We start from the raw sequence: 21,124 nt of genomic DNA on the forward strand, positions 1-21,124 counted from the left end.
TTTTGTATTTCAAGTGATACTGTGACCATTTTTCTTGTGCCATTTCTAACATGGTCGCTTGTCCTCCGTCTCTGATGGCTGCCTCCGGGAGGTAGACACACCTTCAGGACCTCCCCTTCCCTCCCCTTTCAAGTGCTCACCCCGTCTCCTCATTCTGCCCAGATGTCTCCTCTCAGGCCTTCTCTGAGCACCCCCTGAAACAGCACCTCCCGTCCTGTCCTCTGCCTCTGTGTGGCTTTATTTTGTTTTCTGGAACTTTTTTATTAGCACCTAAAATTATTTATTTGTTTATGTGGTTTTTTGGTTTATTTTCTTTTTTCTGACTCTCCCACTGGAACATAAGCTTCACGTTAGCAAACATTGTTTTCATTGACGTCTGCGACCTTGGACCCCGAACAGTGCCTGGTACATCATAGTGGGAGGACTGACGTCTCCCTGGGAGATCCCAGGAATCCACCCAGTTATCTCCCTTTCGCCTCCACAGACCCCTGGACCCAACCAGCTACAATCCTGCCAAGAACAACTACCATCCCGTCGAAGATGCCTGCTGGAAACCAGGCCAGAAGTGAGGCTTCTCCCTCCCCAGCCTGCCTGCTCCAGCCTCTGTTACCGTGGGGGGCTTTCAGCGGAGCCTTGGTTGGAGGAAACGGTCAAGCCTCTCCCTCCCATGTTCTGGGGACACAGCAGCATTGAAAGGGACAGAGAGACAGCTCTGGGCAGTGAGCCGGGTTGCTCTCGTGCATTTGGGTGTTGGCAGGGCTGTCCCCAGGGAGGTGTGGGGAAGTGGTATGGACAGGGGACAGTGCAGGCTGTACACATGGCTCTTGTGTCTCTTTTTCTTCCCAGGGTCCCTTATCTGGCCGTGGCCCGGACATTTGAGAAGATCGAGGAGGTTTCTGCTCGGTAATTAATCAGGCCTGCCTGGGTGGAGGCTCTTCCGTCTCTGTCCCTTGCATGGCAGTCGATGCTGCCTCCTATTGCCTGACCCTTCCAACCTGGCCTTTCCCCACACTCTCAGGCACAATGTTGTGGGCCACAGAGGTCACGAGAGTGGCTGCAAGTCCTCTTGACTTTCTGCGTCATCCTCTTAGTCAAAGCAAGACACAAGGTTGAGCCCAGATCTCTGGGGTAGGGAAACAGGCTCCATCTTGGGATGGCTGGAACTGCAGAAAATGTGTGATCATTTTAAGTCATTGAGGATGACTGCAGTCTTGCTGCCGCATCTCCATGTTAGTGAAAGGAGGTTGGTCTTGGTTACAGCGATGACCCCCTTCTCACTTGCAGAGGTTCCCCCCCTCTAGAGACCCCCACTCCCAGTGAGGCCCACCCTGGTCCTTCTTGGCAGCATATTAGCACCACTGGTCCACACCCAGCTCCCTTCTCTGTCCCCAGTCCTGTGCCCCTGCTTGTCCTCCCCAGCCCAGCACTCACCCCTGTGTATTTAGTTTATATAAATATTATCGTGGGGCCCACCTCATTCAGCTTTAAACTTTTACTGTCAACCCATTTTTACATCTTTCCATGTTGGTTTAAGTGGATCCCAGCTTGTTTTAACTGCTCTGTAGTATTCCTTCATTTTCATATATCACATGTCGTTTTTCAGTTCCCCAAAATTAGTAGAGCATTTTAGGCTGTTCTCAATGCTTTGTTTTTATAAATGTGTCTCTGATCATTTGAAAAACTTCCTCTGGGGTGTAAGCCCCACAGTGTGTGTTGGGTGGGGATGGGCATCATGCAGGGTCTGGGGAGGGCCTCAGTTGCCGAGCTGAGGGGCTTAGAGTCCAGCCTGTGGGTGGCAGCGAAGTGAGGGTCCTGCCCAGGGGACAGGCCAGTCTGAGAGTGGGTCTAGCTCTGCTGCTTCCCAGCTCTGTGCCCGACCCCTCTGAGCCTCGGTTTCTTTACGAGTAAAGATTACACATCTCAAAAAAAAGAAAAAAAAAAAAAGATTACACATCTCAAGTTTGCCTTGGGGACTGTGAAATTGACCAGTACCATCCGTGGTACAGTGTTTAGTTTCAGGAGAAACTCAGACATCACCAAATCACCTAATTCAAGAGAACTGCAGGTGACTGTCCTAACCCTGTAATTCAGAATCAGAGGGTTTTATTATTTCTTTGAAACTTTTTTGAAATAATTTTAGACTTAGAGAAAAATTGCAAAAGTGTCATAGAGCCCCCATATTCCCTTAAAAGGGTGCCGGCTTCCTTCCGGCTTACATCTCACATTGGCCTAGGCCAACTGTCAAAACCAGCTTCATTTGCATTTGACAGTTTTCCCATTTGGGGATTTACTTTGAGACTTTATAAGGATCCTACGTCTCCTCAAACTTCTGCGCACTAATTTTAGTATCTGTTTTAGTGTCCCAGGGCTGCTAAAACAAACTACCCAAACTTGGTGGCTTGAAACAATGGGGATTTATTCTCTCACACTTCAGGAGGCCAAAAATCCAGGTGTCAGCGGGTTTGATTCCTTCTGAGGCTCTGAGGGAGACGCTGACGCACGCCTGTGCCCGGCTGCTGGCGGTTGCCAGCAGGCCTTGGCTTGTAGACGCAACGCTCCCATCTCTGCCTCGTGTCCACATCCACCTTTTCTGGCTCCCTCTGTGTGTCCTTCTCTGTATTTTATAAGGGTGCTCATTGGATTTAGGGCCCAGTAATTCACCATGATCTCATCTCGATCCTTAATTACACCTGCAAAGACAGTATTTCCAAATAAGGTCACGTTCTGAGGCCCTGCGTGGACGTGGACTTGAGGGGATGGTATTCCACCCCTGCAGTGTCCAGGGGTGAATCTTGCCTACGGCGTTTGGTACTGTGGAGTTTGCCTAATGCTTAGACTTCTTCTATAAGAAAAACATAGCTTCTCTTTTCAATTAGGCCCCAAAGTTTGCCAGTGACGAGCCCATACTCTCCAGTTTTGCTGGCACAGACAGAAATACAATTTTATGTTTAGAAGCAGCACAGCTTGGTGCCCGGGGAGCACAGGTCCTCAAGCAGAAGGGCTCGGTTTGCATCTCAGCTTCGTACTTACTAGCTCTGTGACCGTGGGCGAGTCATGGAATCTTTCTGTGCCTCCATTTCTTCATCTGTAAAATGGGAACGATAATAATATCTACCTCAGAGGGGGAGGCTGTGAGGATTCGGTTAGTTAAAAGGTACAAACTGCTTAAAACTGGTGCCTGCACTTAGGAAACGCTCCGTATGCCTGAGCTCCTGCTTCTCTGGGATGATCAGCGCTGTCGTCATCATTGCTACTGTCACACTGAGTTACTCTCCCGGCAGCAGTCTGTGATCGTGCCCGTGGCTCCGGGTCACACGCCGGGGACAGTCTTGAGCCCTTTCCTCTTCTCCTTTCCCAGTTCCTTTTAGTGTCCCCCCCCCAACAAAGATCACATTTTGCCCATGAAGGACCAAGTGGTCACACCCTTGTCCCCTCCTCCAGGCTCCGGATGGTGGAGACACTGAGCAACTTGCTGCGCTCCGTGGTGGCCCTGTCACCCCCAGACCTCCTCCCTGTGCTCTACCTCAGCCTCAACAGCCTTGGGCCACCCCAGCAGGGCCTGGAGCTCGGGGTCGGTGACGGCGTCCTTCTCAAGGCAGTGGCCCAGGCCACAGGTAAGGGGGGCTGCGGTGGAGGAACCAGCGGGAGGGGCGCTGAGCCGCAGAAAGCTGAGAGGTCGGGGGGACCTCAGAGACAGTGGAGAGAGAGCTGAAGGTGGAGCGAGGAAGGGGAAGACGCCAGGAGGGAAGAGAACCCGACGGGGACAGACTTGCAGGGGTGTTGGGAGAGCACGCGGGGCAGCGATTCAGGTGAGGGAGGACCAGGCCTGTGTTGAGATGGGGCCGTGGGGAGGAGGAAGACGCTGAAGGTAAAGACAGTGGGACTTGGGGGCTGGGATGAGGGCTGGGGCTTAGGGAGGTGGCAGAGGTCCTAAGGACTCTAAAGGACTTTAGCTGGGGGGGCTGGAGGGGGAGGAGTGGGGTAAACAGGGGCAGGGGCCTGCAGCGACCGAGCCGCCTGAGCAGGGTGGGGAGGCTTGAGGCTGGTGATGTGGGCGGCCGCCTGCCAGGGCCCAGGAGTGCCTGGTGCTTGCTGTGAGGCATCGAGCAGCCACGGGAGGATCGAGAGCAGGCGGCGGGCAGGGTCAGCTCTGGCCCTTGTGGAGGACGGATGGGAAGCTAGGAGGCTGGGGAGGAGGCTGAGGGCAAAGGTCCAGGGGAGAAGGGCTAGGCAGGGCTGCAGGGAGCAGGAGAGGGCGGGTGTGGAGAGAGATGGTCACAGGAGGGACCTGCCAGACGGTGGGGACCCTGGTGGTGGGGTGGGGCTGGGGTCAGGTACTTCAGGGGGAGCTAATCATTCCAGCCTGGGACCAGGCATGGGCGGCCTGAACCTGCAGGCCCTCCAAGGCCATCCGAGAAGTAGGGACTATATGGGCCTGAGCTCAGTAGATCTGGATCAGAGACTGGGGTTTGGGCGTGGTCAGCTCAGGAGGGACGACCTAAGCGCTGATGGGTTTCCATCTGCCCAGGAGAGGATGTACAGGGAGGGTACGAGGGGCACCTTGGGGTTGAAGCATGGGGAACACTGACATTTTAGGAAGGAGGGGTTCCAGGGTTTCACAGGAAGACAAAGGGACTGAGAAAGACCGACGGGGTGGCCAGGAGAGAGTCATGGGGTCATGGGCGCCAGAGGGGAGGAGACTCAAAATGCTCTCGCCTGTGCACTCAAGATATATTTATTAAACGTGGACATCACACCAGACCCAGGGCAAACGCTATCTGCTAAGAACCCTCTGAGCTTCAAGTGACAGGAAGCCCAAGTACACTGGCTGCAACTAGGATCTGTTTTTCTCACTAAAGAAATTGCCAGTGTTGGTTTCCTGCCCAGTGATGCCATCGTGGCCGGGGCCTTTTCTGCTCTTTTGTGCTTCTGTCCTTAGCACGTGACGCTCACGCTTGTCTCTGTGCCTCTTTGTGGGTCTCACGGCTGCCCAAGCCCAGGTTTGTTGTGAGTCATTCACTGTTTTGGAAAATCCCGTCCCTTTTGACATGAGAGTGGATATGTCACACACCAACGTTCACACCTGTGGCTGTCTCACTTGTGACGATTCCACTTCAGGCATGAAGTCTGTCCCTTTTGTTGTGTCTTCTCCTGTCTTCTGAGCAGTGGCCAAGCATCCACAGACTGAAACGTGCTATTTTGTTAGATTACATTCCCTTTCTCTCTTCTCTGTGTTAAGAGTTAGGGCGTTATCTCTGTATGTGTTGGTAGGTTACATTATCCCTTCATTTCATTTCAGAATAGAAAAGATGAGACAAAATTTCCATCGTGACCAGGTTGTGTTGGCTGTGATAGGTTGACAGACACTGGTCACAGTTGTCAGGGTAGTCGAGTCTCCATCTTCCCAGCTCCTGCTCTTACACCCAGGCTGCCCCGGGACCAGCTCTGGGCAGTAAGTCCAAAGCATGTGCCATATGTTTAAACTGGTGACTTCAAAAAGACAAGCCAAAGGTCATTGGTCACTGCTGGAGGATGTTAATGGCCAACTAGAGGAAAGGGTCCCTTGGCCACCTCTCTGCTCCGTCTACACTCACTTCCCTGGTGATCTGATTCCATCTGTGGTTTAAATCCCATCTACACCCTGACAATGCTGGCCCAGGTGTCTCCCTTGAGTGTGGACGTGTTGGCCAACTGCCTGCCTCACTCCCTATGGATGTCTTGTAGGTTCCTGCCCCCAGCGTGATGGGGGATAGTCACCAAGCCATCTCACCAAGTGGGTGAGCGTTAGGAATGGCAAGGTGAGGGGACTCGCCACAAGCACCTGCAGCTGGAGAAAATGCATCCAGGCCACCAGGGAAGGGAGACACACAGCTGCAGTTGTCACCTTCGCCACTGCCACCCCCTGTCTCCCCTCCAAGGTCGGCAGCTGGAGTCGGTCCGGGCTGAGGCGGCTGAGAAGGGTGACGTGGGGCTGGTGGCCGAGAACAGTCGCAGCACCCAGAGGCTCATGTTGCCGCCACCCCCACTCACTGCCTCGGGGGTCTTCGCCAAGTTCCTAGACATCGCCAGGCTCACGGGCAGTGCTGTAAGCGGGGGCTCACCCCATATCCCAGGCGGCTCAGGGACCTGTGAATGGTCTGGCTATGTGGGCTGAGTCCCTTCAGCTCTGCTCAAGGGGTGCAGGGCTTCCTTCCCTCCTTCCTGCACGCGAGACTGGGGAGTCTCCCCTGGAGATTCTAGCACCTAATGCCGTGACTCAATAAATATCTGCTGGATGAAGGGGACGGAGGGAGGAAAGGAGGGAGGAGAGCTGGAGGCCATGGGGACTGGGACATGGGGGTGGGGCGAGGGGGTGAGGGTGGCCGGGGAGGGGAGGTGCGGTCCCTCCCCTCAGCACCAGGCACTGACTGGCATCCCCTGCCTCCTCCAGTCCACAGCCAAGAAGATGGACATCATCAAAGGCCTCTTCGTTGCCTGCCGCCACTCGGAAGCCCGATTCATCGCCAGGTGAATGTTGGGCCTGTGAGGCAGGGAGAGGGGGCTGCGGGCCTGGAGGTGAAAGCTGGGTGGGTCTGGCGGCCAAAACCACCACCCGGACCCCCCTTGGATAAGAGGAGCACAAGCCGGAGGCCCAGACCCTGAGGGGGTGGGAAGGGAGCAGTTTCCTTTCACAGCCGGCTCCTCCCTTGGTGGCCCTGCCTGGAGAAGGTCCTCAGCTCATGGGTGGAGTGTGCTGTGATCGGCTGGTGCTGTCTGCCTTGGCCTAAGGGGCAGCGCAGCCCAAAGCCAGGGTTTGCCATGACCGTGGGAGCACAGTCACCATGGACAGCCCATGTCACAGAGCATTTCTAGTGTGGCCTGTGCCATGTGCTTCGTCCTGCCAGTTTCTTCTACCACCTGCGCAAGGCAGGCCCTGTTGTCCTCACCCTCAGTTTGCAGAAGGGGAAGTGGAGGCACAGGGAGGTTAAGCCTCCTGCCCGCAGCCGCTGGCTCAGAGCGAGGCCTGTGCCGGGTCAGGTCTGACGCTCACGTGCAGGCCCCAGGCCCCTCTGTGCCTGCCTCGCCCTCCCCGAGCCTCACCACCCCTGCAGGGCGGCAGAGATGAGAGGCGGCTGCAGGGCACCCAGTCCTGCCGCCCAGTACGAGCCGGTGGTGGTGACTGTTACTGGCTGGTGTCCACTTCCACGTCTGTCACATGGGGCTGTGTGATCGCTTAGGTCAGGCTCGGGAGATTCTGGGTTTCAAGGAGAGGGTCTGCAAAGTGTCGAGGTGGGGGAGGCCGGAGGAGGCAGAAGCGAGGGGTGGAGGCGAAATTGGAAAGGTGCAGGCAGGCCCACTCCCCAGCCTGCTCTCTCCCCAGGTCCCTGAGCGGACGGCTGCGCCTGGGGCTGGCAGAGCAGTCGGTGCTGGCCGCCCTCGCCCAGGCTGTGAGCCTCACACCCCCAGGCCAAGGTGAGCTCCTTTGGCCAGTCTTTGTCCCCTCCCCAGAGCACATGTGGCCTTCCCCTGTCCTTCTCTCCCCTACCCCTTTCCCGCACAGCTCCTGCCACCCCAGTCTCCTCTCCCCCGAGGGAAGCGTCTCCTGGGTCTCTGTTTACGTTCCACTGTGGACCTGGGGTGGCTGAGCGGTCGGGCACATCCCAAAGCCTCTGGGGGTCTTTTCTTAGGATTCCCCCCAGCTGTGGTGGATGCTGGGAAGGGCAAGACAGCAGAGGCCAGGAAGACGTGGCTGGAGGAGCAGGGCATGACTCTGAAGCAGACGTTCTGGTGAGAGCTGGGGGCCGTGGGTGCAGCAGGGGGCCCAGGTGAAGGGGGAGGGCCGGTGGCTGCCAAACGGTAGTGACCATGGGGCTGGTGACTGAGAGCAGGGTGGTGACCAGATGAGATCGGTCCTGGACACACGTTTGCTGACAAAGATCAGGAGGGTGGCAGGCAGTGAAGCGCCAGTGACCCAGGAAGAGGCAAAAAGATGCTGACAGTGAGCGAGGGCAGCGGGCATCAAGAGGTCTCTGAGTTGCAGGTACAAATGTTTTTGTCACTTGGCTTGAATCAGGGCTATAAATGTGCCCATCACCCGAACAGTGTTCAATGTACCCGTTAGGTGGGTTTTGGCCCTTCCCCTCTTCCTCCCTCCTGCTCGATTTCCAGCTAGTTTTACTTCCCTCTGTGGGCTCGCGTGCTCATCGGTTAGTTCCAGTTTATGAGAGAGCACGTGTGGTGTGTGTTTTTCCATTCTTGAGATACTCCACATAGGATGATAGTCTCCAGTTCCTTCCAAATTGCTGCAAAAGGCATCAATTCATCCTTTTCATGCTTGAGTAAAGTTAAACATGACCTTCCGTGGTTCTCGTGTGTAGGCCGAGGGGAGAGTCGCTGGTCTGGTGGTGACGGGGTGACGGCAGGCCCAGACGAGGGACGGCGAAGTCAGAGTGACGGACGGATAGTGGCACGGAGGGAGAACACAGAGACGGAGTGGCAGGAGGGGTGGGGCCGCGGTGACGGAGACCGGCAGGGGCGTGCAGGAGCCCGGGCTTCTAGGCACGGGCTGAGGTATCTTTCCAAGCTGTGCGAGTTCTAGGAAGACTCTCCCGCATCTCATTCTCACCCCACACCCCAGTGAGGTGCCTGACCTGGACCGAATTGTCCCCGTGCTGCTGGAGCATGGCCTGGAACATCTCCCGGAGCACTGCAGGCTGAGCCCAGGTATGGGCCCCCCAGGTCCGACAGCAGCCCCACCCCCTGCTGAGCTGCTGTGCACATGGGCCCCCCTCTAGGCACCGGCAGAGTCCTCTTCTCTCCCCACCAAAATTGCATCCCTTCCCTGGTGCTGAAACGCATTCCTTTCTCCTGGGCGTCTCCCTCCTGCGCTGGTGTGCGGGTGAAGCTGCTGTAGTGGGGTGTACCTGAGGCAGCGGGTCAGGCCGGAGGGAACTGCTTTCTGTCACATCAGTTGCCAGAGCAAGGCGGGGGGGTCAGGGAGAGTACGCAGCTGTGCTCCAGGAATCACCCAGGGACCAGGCTCCATCTGTCCTGTCCCTTTGCCCTCCTGAGGTTGTCACCCCAGTGTGTGATCAGAGATGGCTCACTTCCTGTTCTAGATTGTGAGAAGAGGGGAGGCAACCAGATTGCTCGTGAGGATGTGACCCAGACGTAGCACCTCTTGTGTGTGTTCCAGTCACATGGCCTTTCCTAGCTGCAAGGGGCCCGGGGGGGTGGTGCAGGGGGTGTTGTCTTAAGTGCCCTTCCAAAACACAGGAGGGTTCATTCTCTTGCTCAGTGGTGAGAAGGGAGAATGGGTCCCGGGGCGCATCAGCGGTCTCCTCCACCACCCTCCCCACACAAGGCATTGCCTTCCCTCGGCCCCGTCCTACCCTAACCCACTCTCTCCTCCCGCCCAGGCATCCCCCTGAAGCCAATGTTGGCCCATCCCACTCGGGGTGTCAGCGAGGTCCTGAAACGCTTCGAGGAGGCAGCTTTCACCTGCGAGTACAAATACGATGGGCAGAGGGCACAGGTACGGGGAGTGGGACACATCACTTCTGCAGGAGGCAGGAGGTGCCACAGAGCAGGGCGGGGACAGTCAGACGGGAACTCAGAGCCAGCCTCTGGCACGGGCTGCCCGGCTGACCTTGCTGGTCTCCCTGGGCTTTAGTTTCCACCTCCCTGCGATGAGTGCGACGATAACCACCTCACAGGCTTATCCGAGGACAAAATCGTCAACAGTCCTGACCTGTGGTAGTGGCTCCACTGGTGCCCTGCTGGGGGGGGGTGTTCTAACAGCCATTCTGGGAGGCGCCTTAGTGCAGTGATGTTGCCTGTGACTCAGGACCAGAGGGCAAGCGATGTGGGTGGGTGTCTGCAGGGCTTTGAGGCAGCTGCACATAGTGGATTCGACAGACCCTTAGCATCATAAATGGATCTTCAAAATAGTGTTGAGAAAAAAGTAAGAAACAAAATCATTCATGATAGTGACAATGATTTTATATATAGAAACTTTCTTGAAACAGCAATACGCATGTAAGATAGCATGTACACAGCCCTGCTCAAGGACTGTGACGAGACTGTATTAAAATAAGCTAATAAACTAACCATGGAAACCAGCATGATATTTACAGCATAACAACATTTAGGCAAATCGGTATGTGCACCTAGCAAGACACGTGTTTACAGGAGGAGAGGAGTGGGGATTGGAAATAAAAAAGATGACGGGGGCTTCCAGAGACAGGGGTGGGAGGTGTTGTTGGAACCAAGATGATTCGCTCAGTTCTGTGCACCAGTTCCTCCTCCAGAACATCCGGAACCTTCTGCCAGTGAAGGTGGAGCCAGAGGGGAAAGGAGGGACCGTGTGGGGTGGGCTCAGCTCTGATTTCCTCTCCCTTCCCCCACCCGCTGTGGCAGATCCATGTTCTGGAGGGCGGGGAGGTGAAGATTTTCAGCAGGAACCAGGAAGATAACACCGGAAAGTACCCGGACATCATCAGCCGCATCCCCAAGGTGGGCGTCTGCCGTGCACCCACTCCGGCAGGGGCCGGCTCGGCAGTGGGGGCTTGTTAGAGGAAATGGGATGTCATCTGGCTGCAGATGGCAGAGCTCCCACTATGCATGGCTTAAGCAGATATTTTTTTCTCAAAGAAATCTGGAGGTGGGCGGCCCAGCACTGGTGTCCTCCCGCACCCAGCTCATTTCTGCCTCTGTCCTCTGCTGTCCTTGGCTGGTTAGTTTTCATCCCAGTGCCTGTCCCCTGATAGTTTCCCAAATAGGTGTCACACTTCCAGACAGAAAGAGGGAAAAGGGATTCTAGCTTCTGTCCCCTCCCATGAAGACAACTGTCAAGCACCCCAGCTGACTCCAGCTTGGAGCCACGGTCCAGCCACTGAGTCCCGTGGCCACCCTAGTGCGACAGAGGCTGGGAAAGCCAGAATCTAAGGGTGCAGCCTCTCTGGCAGGGAGGACAGGGAGAGGGAGTGGGGACGAGGGTGCAGGGAGCCGGCCTGCAGATGGGCCCCAGCCTCAGAGTGAAGCCCAGGGTGGTGTAGGGCTGGGCCTCACGGGCCCCAGCTGGGCGTTTCTCTGCACTCAGCGGGAATCTCCGGCCTATGTTAGGACTCCTCTATGAAAGCGCCTTTCTCCTTGCCTGCCCCTAGTTCATTAGGAAATTGTTTCTTTCAGAGAGCAGGGAGCACAGTGTTCGGAACCCTGCCTGTTAGAGGTGGTGAAGACGAGAGCCACAGTACAGCATGTGCCTTCGCGGCTCTCCTGCTGAGTGCCAAGCGCTATTTTTTAAATTTTACTAAGATGTAATTTCCATAAAAGTTTCTGATTTTACGTATACAGTATACTTTGATGAGTTTTGACAAGTTTATACACCCGTGTGACCAAGACCCAATCAGTGTATAGAACATGTCCGTATTCTCATCATTCTAGACTATTTCCCATGCCCCTTCCTCCGCCCCCCGCCATCCATCCACCAGAGGCAACCCCTGATCAGCTTTTTTGTCACCATAGGTTAGTTTTGCTTATTCTAGAGCTTCCTACCAGTGGCATCATGCAGTACAAAGTCTTCTCTATCTGGCTCCTTCCGCTTATTCATTCGACAAGTACTTACTGGGCATCTGCTCTGCACCGGGCCCTGTACTGCAGGCTGGGGACACAGACAGGCCTGCCAGGTCTCTGCCCTCAGCCAGCCAGGGGACGCAAGGGAGGACCAGGGCTGACAGGAGACCCGCCCGCCCGCAGCACTAGGGAGTCACGGGGTGGTTTTAGCAGGGACTTACCGTGGCCAGATTGGCTTTGCCAGATCACCCTGGCTGCTGTGAGGACAGTGGAGCTGGGGGGCAGTGCAGGATGGGGGGACCAGTAGGATGCAGTGGCTGAGCGCAGTAGGGTGGTGGGAAGTAGGCAGCTTGGAGATTTTTGAAGTGGAAATTGACATGTTCACTGGGGAATTGAATGTGGGTGAGAGAAAACAGGAGATGACAAAGGCTCCTGGGTCCCCAGCTTGTGGGACTAAATAGTATGTTTTCAGAAAAGTTTTTTTTTCCTCCCCTCAGTGGGGATCTGCATACGTGTGTCTCTTTGTCAGTGGATCTGGAGAGCTGTGGAAGGAAAAGGGGATTTGTTTCCCCATGTCTTTCTTTTGACCTCATCCTCTGCCTCATACAAGCCCAGAGTCTCTCCCTTCACTTTTCAGATTAAACTCCCATCTGTCACATCCTTTATCCTGGACACTGAAGCCGTGGCTTGGGACCGGGAAAAGAAGCAGATTCAGCCATTCCAAGTGCTTACCACTCGCAAACGCAAGGTAGCGTTGGTCCCCTCCACTGCTTGCCATGGGCCCATATTCCCTCATCTTCCCAGGCCTGGCTACAGATCCTGCCCGATCCCAGAAGGGCAGAGTGTCAGTCTAAGTGCAGTTCTCTCAGCTTTTCTGCAAAACAGCTGCCATGGCTCCAGCCATCACATTCTCATCCCAGCATCCCAAGTAGGAAGCCGGTGAAGGGCCCTTTTCCCACATCTCTGTCATTTTGCTATGAAAGATCTGTTCTGGGAACCTCTACAACCTGTACCCCAGCAGACCTCCCCTTTATATCTTGTTGGCCAGAACTGTGTCATGTCACCCTCATTAGCTACAAAGGAGGCTGGGAGAGCAAATATCTGGTGAAGGGAGTGAGATGGTCAGAATTAGCCAAGAGCCATTATGATTCACTACCTGGGGCCAGCAGCATTGTCACCCTCATGGGTGTGCGGCCTGTCAGCTGGAGAGAGAGAGAGAATAGCAGGTGACCGGTGCCTGCCTCAGGCACCATGCGAGGGGAACCCAGCCAGCCCTGTCACACCTTCCCCCACTCCTGGTCTCCATTTTGCCCCAACCCAGGAGGTGGATGCGTCCGAGATCCAGGTGCAGGTGTGTTTGTACGCCTTCGACCTCATCTACCTCAATGGAGAGGTAAGTTCCGGCTTCATGTCCGGAGCAGCCAAGGGAAGATGGGGGTGGTGTGTGGGCCTGGGAGCCGGCAGTCTGACTGTCATTTCTGACTCTGCGCCTCACTGAGTGGGGAGGCCACTCGGGCACTGGTTCTCCGAGTGCCTTTATTCAACTGGTATTAAATTATGAGAGACCCGTAGTGTTCATTCATGCTCCAGCAAGGCTGCGGCTCCCTGTCTGGTGCTCCCGAGCTCGCCGGCTCTAAGCGGTGTCCACCCCCTCTTGCCCACGACCAGCCCCGTGCTTTAAGCTCTCAGAATCCTCCCGACAGCGCGGTTCTCCCCTCAAGGCTTTCTGTAAACCATGTTACTAATTGTGACCCGTATGTTTCTTGTTTGCCTCGCGGTCAGGACTTACTGTCTCTGCCTCCACAATAACGCCCCGTCTTCTGTCCTCCCTCCCCGGCCCCTCAGTCCCTGGTACGTGAGCCCCTTTCCCGACGTCGGCAGCTGCTCCGGGAGAACTTCGTGGAGACGGAGGGTGAATTTGTCTTCGCTACCTCCCTGGACACCAAGGACATTGACCAGATCGCCGAGTTTCTGGAGCAATCCGTGAAAGGTGAGGGCACCTGCTCTTCTCTCCGCCAAGGTCTGTGGCCTCCCTGCAACCCGCAATGACTCCGGCTTCCCAGCCTGTCCCCAACCCCAGATGATCTGTCCCCAGCCCCAGATGATCTGACCAGAATCCCGCCTGCTCCAGCCCTTGTGAGCCGGGGGTCCCCAAGAACCACGCTGTGTGTCTCCCTCAGACTCCTGCGAGGGGCTGATGGTGAAGACCCTGGACGTCGATGCCACCTATGAGATCGCCAAGAGATCGCACAACTGGCTCAAGGTGATTCCCGTCCCTGACCTGGCCTTCCCCACTAGAGCCCCGGGTCTGCAAGTCTGTCCCGACTGGGCAGTCATTTGGAGTCTCCACTCTGTACCCTGTTTGAGCTCAGGGACCCTCTTCAGAGTCCCACAGTCCCACCCCAGGTCCTTGTTAGTGTTTGTCCCGGTGCAAGTACCACGGAGCCTGCACTGTGAAGTTTGGGTGAGGTCTCTGTTCTCTCCACGCTGGCCTCAGTGTCGGCCAGGCACTCGGGGAGGAAGTCGGTTGACAAAGGAACAAGATAAAGTTGGACAATGATGAGCGCCATGGGGATCGCGAGTCCATTTGGGGCCAGCAGGTCTGGGAGCGCCCTAGGTGATTGGGAAGAGGCAACGTTTGGGTTGAGATCTAGATAGCAGGAAGATCAGGGACAGAGCACCAGGCGGGGTGGGGTGGGGGCGTAAGTGCAAAGGCCCTGAGGAAGGAACAAGCTCGGCGTGTGCAGGGAGCAGGCAGGTGACGTGGGAGGTGAGGGAGGAGTGGCGAGCAGGCCCCGGGTCACGCAGCAGCTTGGGAGCCACCGCCAGATAAAACCGGATCTCCCTCTAAGAGCTTGGGGAAGCCAGTGGAGGTTTCGTGCAGGGAAGTCACGGGGTCTCGTTGTCATTTTGCAGAGGTCCTCTGGTTTCCCTGTGGCTAGTGGACGGGTTTGGGGGGGGCAGCCTGGGCAGAAGTGGGCGTGAGTGAGCAGGAATCTGTCGTCTGCTAAGGGACGATGGGTTTGAGTGGAGAAGGGGCAGTGAGGGCTGGGTGAGCACGAGAGCCGTTTTGGAGCTGAGCTGGCCTGGCCTGCTGGCAGGATGTTCCTGTGTGTTTACCTGCCTGTCACCCCTCTAGACACGAGCGGCTGAGAGCACAGACCTTCCCTGTCTGAGGATACGTGCACTTTATACCCACAAGCCGTCTATACCTAGAAGCCCTTCCCAAGTCCTTTCTCACGGGGGCCATCCTCAGTGTTGTTTCTGGAAGTTCTTCCCAGCCCGCCAATTAGCTCCAGCAGTGATGCCCCCCACCCTGGGTGCTCCCCCTCACATCTTGCCTCCCCTTCTCCCAGCTGAAGAAGGACTACCTCGACGGCGTGGGCGACACCCTGGACCTTGTGGTGATCGGCGCCTACCTGGGCCGGGGGAAGCGGGCCGGCCGGTACGGGGGCTTCCTGCTGGCCTCCTACGACAAGGACAGTGAGGAGCTGCAGGCGATATGCAAGGTCCTGGGGGCTTGGGGCTGACTGCAGAAGCAGGGGAAAGTAGACTGGAATTCTGGGGGACTCCTGTTGGCAACCTAGGGAGGGCCCAGACCAAGCGGTACTCATGTCCTAGTTTTTATTTACATTTTCTGATATTTAACTCTTGCTTCTTATAGAAAAATGGGCCAGTATAGAAAGGTGTAAGGAGCCTACATCAGTTAGGAATTTAATTTAGCAGCAAATACTGAGAGCTTACGTAAGAGAAGGATTTATTTTTCTCTCATATATTGAGAAACGGAGGGGACAGGCAGCTCCTCCATTGGGGTCCAGGCTCCTCCTGTCTTTCTCCACATTCATTTTTGTCATGTGCTTCTGGCCTCATCGTCACAGTGTGGCTGCAGGTGTTCCAGCCATCATGGCCATGCATGTTCCAAACAGCAGAAAGGAGGAAGGCACAAGGACAAAGAGGGGTGGGCCATCCGAGTCAGCCTAAGCCAGCAAACAGCTTTCATTAAGTTTTGTTGATCAGAACTTTGCTCCACGGACCACCGCTATCTGCAAGGGACTCTGGGAAATGTGTTTTTTTTTTTTTTAAGCTATGCACATTGTAACTAGATTGTCCTGTGTATTTCCTATATTCCCATATCCAGCAAATTTGGATCTTTTGCCACAGACACAGAACAAAATGTTACCCAGAATCCCAGAGGCAACCACTAGTAATATTTGAGGGGGTGTTTTATGGAATATTTATATTTTTACAAAATTGTGATCTTTTGCTATGAGTAATTTTCTTTTCTGCCTTTTTGCCGTATAAGTACTTTATTTTAAATGTTACTATATGCACTTAAGTAATATGGTCACAGGACTTGAGTGCCTGCACAACTTCCAATGGATGTGCCCCAGTTTCATGAGCTGGTTCCATGGAGTTCGTGGCTGGAGTGTTACCAGCTTTGTTCTCATGAATAATATCAGCACTTGATATATATTAACCTAAATAATCAGTGATAGAAGTGATTTTATGATTCACAGATATCTTTGGCCACCAATCTGTCACCATTTTAAATTATTTAGGATATATATATTTTTTTTTTACGAGTAGATTTTTTAAAAGACCTATTGTTGGTACAAAAGGCAAGAACATGTTTAATGCTCCCAATACAAAAAGGGCTTTGCAGCTGACATCTTCTATCAGTCAGAGATGCGCATCTTGCTGCATGTCTGCCAGCATCGAGTATTACTGTTTTTTAGCCTTTCCTATTTTAGTAGGTGAAGGAAGCTCTTGGCAATGTTAAGATTGGAGCTGAGGACAAGTTACCGGGCAGGAGGGATGTGGGTGAGCCCAGGGGGGCGACGTCCTGGGCCAGGGAGACGGAGTGGAAGGAGCAGGGGTGTCGCGTGAAGCAGAGCCAGTGAGTGGGGTAGCGGACATCCTGCTGGGAGAGTCACTCCGCTTCAGGAGCCTTTGGCTGGATGCTCAGCCCCCACCTCACCCCTCCTGGTTTCCATGGATGCTGCTTGGACCGGAAGGGGATGGGGCTGCCAGCGCACGCAGGTCCAAGTCCTTAGATGGCAGGAGCGAGGAGGAAGTGCCGGGCCACTGGCCGAGCCTCTGACCTACCGCGTCCTCCCTGCAGCTCGGAACTGGCTTCAGCGACGAGGAGCTGGAGGGGCATCACCAGCAGCTCCAGGTGAGCCATGGCGGCCGTGCACCCCGCCCCTGACAGCGTGCTCCTTACTTAAGGGGTGTCTGTGTCTCTTTGTCTGTTCCCTTCCCCCATTTCCTCCCCCTTTCCCCACTCCCCAGCCCTTGACTTTGAGGTTTGAGACTTTCCGTTTCCTCCGTCCTCTGCTCCTGCAGGCCCTGGTGCTGCCCGCGCCCCGCTCCTACGTGCGCATAGATGGCGCCGTGGCCCCCGACCACTGGCTGGACCCCAGCACCGTGTGGGAGGTGAAGTGCGCAGATCTCTCCCTCTCCCCCGTCTACCCTGCTGCCCGGGGCCTGGTGAGTAGCGGGCACCTGGGCGTGGCCCTGCAAGGGGGTTCTGGGTGGGAACAGCGGTAGCAGAGTGGGGAGGGGCCCTTGGGGCCCACGTGGGCTCCTCCTGAGCACTGACCAAGGACATAGCTTGCACTTAACTTGGATGTCAGATAATGAGGTCAAAAACCTTTTTCTTTAAAAGAAAAAAAGAATTCCCCAGGAGTAGAAAGAAAACAGTGACATTGCTCCCATTAATATCATAATCCCACCCTCGGCTCTGAATTAATTCTGGAAGACTCAGTTCATTTAAGTAAAAGCTCAGTGCGCTTCCTGGTGAGCATTTGCCTTGACTGCTGCAGTTTCTTCCTCAATCGTAATTAATTTTCATGCTACCAAGTTTTTTAATTCCTTGGCCAATTTCTCTCCCTGGTGATTCCGTCCTCAAGGCCTGCAGCGGTATTGTTGTACACCAGGGGAAAATGCCAGCTGTAGCCAGCGCTGGGACAGCTCTTAGCTTTCTCCTTCAAAAGAACAGTGAATCTCAATTATAAAATGTTCTCTCTTTGTGATTTCTTTCCATCCTTCAAATCCGAACTAGCACGTTCTTTTCTGATGAGAAGCGGACTCCCGTTTTAAAAGAAGGAACTCATATTTTTGATCTCTTTTTTTTTTTTTAATTTGTTGCTCATGCTGCATATTACACAGCCAGGGTGCCCTGGTAACAGGTGACAGGAGCTGGTGTTTATCCAGCACTCACTGTGAAGCAGACACTGTGTGATAATTAGCATTTCACTTCCACACGCTCATCTGATCCTCACAAAAGCCCCGAGACATAGTGACACGAACATCTCCATTTTACAGGTGAGGAAGCAGAGCCCCAGGGAGCTTAGGTAACTGGCCCAGGGGCACGTGGCTCCTGAGAGATGGGAGCTGGGATTTGAACCCCAAACTCTGGTTCTAGAACCCACACCCCGACTCTTTGTTCTTCTGCCTCTCAGCCCTAATCAATAATAATAATAACAGCATGAATAGCAGCTAGAGCAGCCGGCATTTCTTAAGCACTTACTGTGCACCAGGTACAGTTCCAAGTACTTCGTCAACTTGCTTAGTCCTTAAAACAACCATTGTTCAGCCCCGTGGTGTGGATCAGGAAACTGGGGCCCCATCAAGGAGGGATGAGGACAGGGCATTGCCACGGCCAGCACATTGCAGCTCGGCCGCGGGAGAGTCTCCGTCCCCTCTCCTTCCCCGCAGGTGGACAGTGAGAAAGGGATCTCCCTTCGCTTCCCTCGGTTTATTCGAGTCCGGGAAGACAAGCAGCCGGAGGAGGCCACCAGCAGTGCCCAGGTGAGGCCCTTGGAAGGGAGGGGTCACCCTGCTACTTGGTCAGACCAGCGTCTTAGGCGGACTCTGGCCTGCAGCACTGGGGCTGGGGGCAGCCGGGGAGCTTCTGACCACCCCCCGCCGTGTCCCCACAGGTGGCCTCTCTGTACCGGAAGCAGAGTCAGATTCAGAACCAGCAGGGCGAGGACTCGGACTCGAACCTGGAAGATATGTACTAAGCCCTGCCCGCCGGGGCCGGGGCCGGGGCGAGAGGTGGAGAGAACCCAGGGGTATCGCCGCTACCTTTCGCTACTTTTCAGCCAATCTGGTGTTGCAGTCTGCGGTTTTCAGCGTCAGGGATGTGTGTGTACGATGTGTGAGGGGATGATTTCCGCCGGGGTCTGGGATTCGTCTGGTCAGTTCTTTCAGTAAATAATTGTCAAACACTTACTCTGTGACAAGGTCCTTGCTGGGCTCTGGCGGCAAAGCTCTAAGAAGTCGCACTTGCACAGCCTGTGGCAGTGCCAGGCACTGGCCCAGCACCATCCAGTAGAGCTTTGTGCCGTGATGGGAGTGTTCCGTATCTGCTCTGTGCAGTGTGACAGCCACCGGCCACCTGCAGCAATAGCACTCGCCATGGGGCCCCACAAGCGAGGACGTCAATATTTCACATAATCGTATTGGACCGCAGCAGTCTAAAGTCTTTACATATATATTTTTTAACTTGTGTAACCACCCAGCAATTCTACAGGTAGGTGCTGTCATGGTCCCTGTTTCACAGATGGGGACAGGGAAGCACCGAAAAGGTCAGTGACTTACCCAGGGCCACACCCAGGAGTGTCACCACCAGCTCTGACCTGGCCTTCTGGCCACACCTTTCAAGTGAGGTCCTCAGCCTCTCGGGAGACAGTAAGGACAGTGATTTGGGTGTGATTCCTGTGATTCCTGGCTCTGTGACCCACCAACCGGTGACCAGGCATGGCCTCAGAATCCGCAGCACAGTGCTCTGGCTGTCACCCATGGGGCATAGCGGTAGCCGTACCTGTTTTGCTCACCATTATCCCTCCTGGCACAGAGCCTGGCATGAGGTAGTTGGAGCATCAGTCTCCAGTGGCACATGAGGTGGGACCAAGGGCATCGCTGTTAGTCTCCCCAACATCCCTTCACCCCCTTCCTTCTGAAGTCCCCTCTGAGTGCTGACTCCCACCGTGTGCTTCGGGGCAGAGTTCCCTGTCCACCGTGCGGGTACAGACAGGCCACACTGGTCATGGTGGCCCCATTCAGCTCGCTACGAGTGAGGTTGGACACTAACGTGTGGGAACTTTGGCCAATGCAACACGAAGTCTTTTGGGACTAAGAGGAGGAAGCTTCTGGAAAACTTTTTCTAAGATTGTCACAGAGAGAACTAGGCCCTGGCAGCCTCCTCTGGCCCTGCCACAGCCCTCGGGCCACCAGCTGGAGGAGGGCAAGACCAGGAGTCAGGCGGGCAAGAGGCGCACAGGGCTGCACACCCCGAGCCACCTGCCGCCAGGCTCTCGTTCAGCGACACGGCAAAGTCCCTTCACTGTCGAGCAGCTCTCGTTTGGGTCTGCCGCTGCCTGCAGCTGGAGGCATCCTCCGTGAGGCTGATGTGAGGGCTCAATAAGGGTTGGCAGCAGAGGTTGTCAAATGTGGTCCCCAACCAGCAGCTGAAACAGCATCACCTGGGACCTTGCTAGAAATGCAAAGTGTCAGGCCCCACCCAAAACCTACTGTCCCAGATCCCCTGGCGTGGGGCCGGGACCTGCTGTCACAGGCCCTCCTGGTGGCTGTGCTAAGTGCGTGCTAAGTGCTAACCTTGGAGAACCACGGGTTTAGGGCATTGCCCAGCACATAGTAGAGACTCACTAGATTTTGCCACCATGCTATGATGGCGACGACGGTGGAGAAGGAGGGGGAGGAGGACGTGGGAAACTCCTGCTGCAAATGCCGCCGGGACCCCGAGCAGGGAGGCTCCTTACCTGGTTCGCAGAGACAGCTGCTGGTTTCCCATGCCCAGGGGAGCAGGGCGCAGATTTGCCAGCGGAACGTGATGAAAAGAGGTGAAACACAGAGGAGAGTCTGGGTAGTGAGGTGGGGGGCGGGGGGTGGGTAGTGAGGTGTGACCCATTTGCAGTGCAGACCCCCACCCTAGACAGTGCCTGCATGTAGATTCCCCCCCAACTCAGCTCGTGCTCCCACGTTCCACACCAAGCTGCCCTCCCCCGGTGCATTCCCAGCTCTCAGGCCCCAGCACGCTGGGCCATGCTGCCCCTCTACGAGGACTCCCCTGCCTATGGGCTCTGACAGCACCATGACTCTCACCGCCCCCCACGACTCCTCCACACCTTGCTCTTCCCCCCTGAATTATTCAGGAAGAATGGAAGGGAGGGATGAGCAGAGGGAGAGCAAATGCCACGCTCCTGATCACCGTGCTCGCCTACTTGCCCGTCTCCTGTCATCGGCGATTCCCGATTCTCGTCTCCTGCTCGTTTGCTCACGTTCCTGACTCTCTGGGGAAAACTTCTTGCAGCCCAGGGTCCAGGCTAGAGTGAGCCCTCAGAGTGCCTGTTGGAACACTGCATGAACACATGCCCTCTGCTCGAATCCCCATTTTCAAAACAAACTTTCTGATTCTACTCTGGGGATAACAGAGTGTCAGAGCCTGAGACCGGCTCTCCCCCACCCACCTCGCTCAAGCCAGATGGGGAGGCAGGAACAGCTCTGATCCCTCCCCAGGCTGGTAGAGATTTCTGCCCCAGCT

General features: G+C 55.4%; 1 protein-coding gene across 5 annotated transcripts in view; it reads left to right on the plus strand.

Moving 5' to 3' along the window:
* The window catches only part of LIG1 (DNA ligase 1), a 38,901-nt gene extending 20,109 nt beyond the window's left edge, over nucleotides 1-18,792 (plus strand). For all 5 annotated transcript variants that reach the window (XM_045531282.1, XM_045531284.1, XM_045531285.1 and 2 more), the window contains 19 exons: nucleotides 485-565; nucleotides 847-903; nucleotides 3,442-3,614; nucleotides 5,919-6,085; nucleotides 6,431-6,507; nucleotides 7,361-7,452; nucleotides 7,668-7,767; nucleotides 8,618-8,703; nucleotides 9,399-9,514; nucleotides 10,399-10,494; nucleotides 12,191-12,301; nucleotides 12,875-12,946; nucleotides 13,399-13,543; nucleotides 13,734-13,816; nucleotides 14,910-15,062; nucleotides 16,676-16,729; nucleotides 16,900-17,043; nucleotides 18,274-18,366; nucleotides 18,498-18,792. In XM_045531282.1, the coding sequence (XP_045387238.1) occupies nucleotides 485-565; nucleotides 847-903; nucleotides 3,442-3,614; nucleotides 5,919-6,085; nucleotides 6,431-6,507; nucleotides 7,361-7,452; nucleotides 7,668-7,767; nucleotides 8,618-8,703; nucleotides 9,399-9,514; nucleotides 10,399-10,494; nucleotides 12,191-12,301; nucleotides 12,875-12,946; nucleotides 13,399-13,543; nucleotides 13,734-13,816; nucleotides 14,910-15,062; nucleotides 16,676-16,729; nucleotides 16,900-17,043; nucleotides 18,274-18,366; nucleotides 18,498-18,581 (1,984 nt within the window). In that variant the 3' untranslated portion in view covers nucleotides 18,582-18,792. The remainder of the gene's footprint in view (nucleotides 1-484; nucleotides 566-846; nucleotides 904-3,441; nucleotides 3,615-5,918; nucleotides 6,086-6,430; nucleotides 6,508-7,360; nucleotides 7,453-7,667; nucleotides 7,768-8,617; nucleotides 8,704-9,398; nucleotides 9,515-10,398; nucleotides 10,495-12,190; nucleotides 12,302-12,874; nucleotides 12,947-13,398; nucleotides 13,544-13,733; nucleotides 13,817-14,909; nucleotides 15,063-16,675; nucleotides 16,730-16,899; nucleotides 17,044-18,273; nucleotides 18,367-18,497) is intronic.
* The last annotated feature ends 2,332 nt before the right edge of the window (nucleotides 18,793-21,124 follow it).

Source organism: Lemur catta, chromosome 19 (genome assembly GCF_020740605.2).
Source record: "Lemur catta isolate mLemCat1 chromosome 19, mLemCat1.pri, whole genome shotgun sequence".
NCBI lineage: Eukaryota > Metazoa > Chordata > Mammalia > Primates > Lemuridae > Lemur > Lemur catta.